The following is a 1,458-nucleotide window of genomic DNA, read 5'->3' as shown; positions in this document are numbered from 1 at the left end:
CATGACTTTGTACATAATATTGCCAAGGGTTCCATGATTCCTTCTGCCAAATCCTTCAGCACCTGAGCTGACATTCACCAGGGCCTCCTGACTAAAATCCAATCAAACTACTCAGAAGTTCTCCAATGCTCATTTTAGTTACCATGAACCTCAGTCTTTCCCAGTCTAGCCCATATTATTTTTGCTAGCTGTCTGGTTACTTTTTTGCCAGCCTCAAAACAAGTGGGTATCCATTACATCATGACGTTCCCTTCTCACCAGACTTTTAATTTTAAAAAGGGGGTCATGCCCAGTGTAATCTGCAGACCAATGGTGGGCCATGCAGAGTCCATGGATCAGACTGGGAACTGCAGTTTCAGGTGCCTCACCCCTTGTCATTTAACTCTGTTCATCCCCACCCCCCAGTTTGTGCCAGTTCTGTCATGGTGTAGAAGGAGAAAAACAGCAAATGTGCTGCATGGGAGGGAAGACCAAACACAGCAAGATAAGATGGATGAGGTACTTGGTTGAAGGCAGCAAGCAAGTGGAGGACACGACAGCCACAGGTTTATGCGGGACATTGGAACCCAGCGCAGGGTGTGCTGCAGTAGCCAGGAGGGAGGCACAAGGCTGATCGAGTGATACTGTCCGGGTGAGTGGCAACTGGGCAGGCTTTTCCTACAATTCCACTTCCACAGGCTGCAGAAGTGAGCCCAGTTTGGAGCCCTTGGCCTCTAAGCCACCTACAGATTACACTAGCACTTGGTCTTTGCTCCTCCTGCAAAGAAATCAAACCAGCAACCCAGTGAAAGCTCCATATCTGCAGAGGGTGGGGGGAAAGCCCTTCAAACAGAAGGAGGAAATGGCATTGACTTATCATGAAAGGGACCATGGCAGGAAGAGCCATGTTAACCTACCACCATGAAGTACAGCTCGCAGCTTACAGTGCAGACAGTCTCAAAGACAAAGGTAATTCTTGCCACCTCTTTGTTTTCAGCATCCTCCATCACTGACTGCGGGGGGCTGTAAATGAAACGGCATATATCAGAGGTCATACCTCTATTGCCTAAGACAGGGGTGACCAACCTGCAGCATGCATACCTGAGCAGCACAGGCAGCTTCTGTGCATGGCATGTGGCAGACTAGGGAGAGTGCAGGGAATACAGCAGCAAAGGGCAGAAAGCAGAGCAACAGACTGGGCAAGGAGCACAGGGGACAGAAAGCAGAGCAGCAGATCAGGCAAGTGAAGTGGATTGGAGTGGCACTTAAGGAGAGTGTGAGGCTAATTCATAGCATGCCTAGAAAAAGGTTGGCCCCCACTGGCCAAAGACATCAGGAAGTTCCTGGAGAGAGACTGAATTCATGTGCAGGGATTGCTGAATTTAGGAGTTCTTGTTCGAATGACTGCCTGGGAGCCATCGCAGGTTCGTGGGCCAGGCTGGAGTCCCATGGATACCAATAAAATCAGTAACCTTCACT

At 49.5% G+C, this 1,458-nt stretch overlaps 1 protein-coding gene across 3 annotated transcripts in view; it reads right to left on the bottom strand.

Annotated features, from left to right (window-relative positions):
- Positions 1 to 1,458, bottom strand: part of KIAA1324 (KIAA1324 ortholog) — a 74,217-nt gene that overhangs the window by 23,741 nt on the left and 49,018 nt on the right. For all 3 annotated transcript variants that reach the window (XM_019513841.1, XM_019513842.1, XM_019513843.1), the window contains exon 12: positions 897 to 1,002. In XM_019513841.1, the coding sequence (XP_019369386.1) occupies positions 897 to 1,002 (106 nt within the window). The remainder of the gene's footprint in view (positions 1 to 896; positions 1,003 to 1,458) is intronic.

The sequence above is a fragment of the Gavialis gangeticus genome, unplaced genomic scaffold (assembly GCF_001723915.1).
Source record: "Gavialis gangeticus isolate Ggan-Ray unplaced genomic scaffold, GavGan_comp1, whole genome shotgun sequence".
NCBI classification, from domain to species: Eukaryota; Metazoa; Chordata; order Crocodylia; family Gavialidae; genus Gavialis; species Gavialis gangeticus.
Note: the sequence above shows the minus strand (reverse complement) of the source record. Positions and strands in the feature narration are given on the sequence as shown.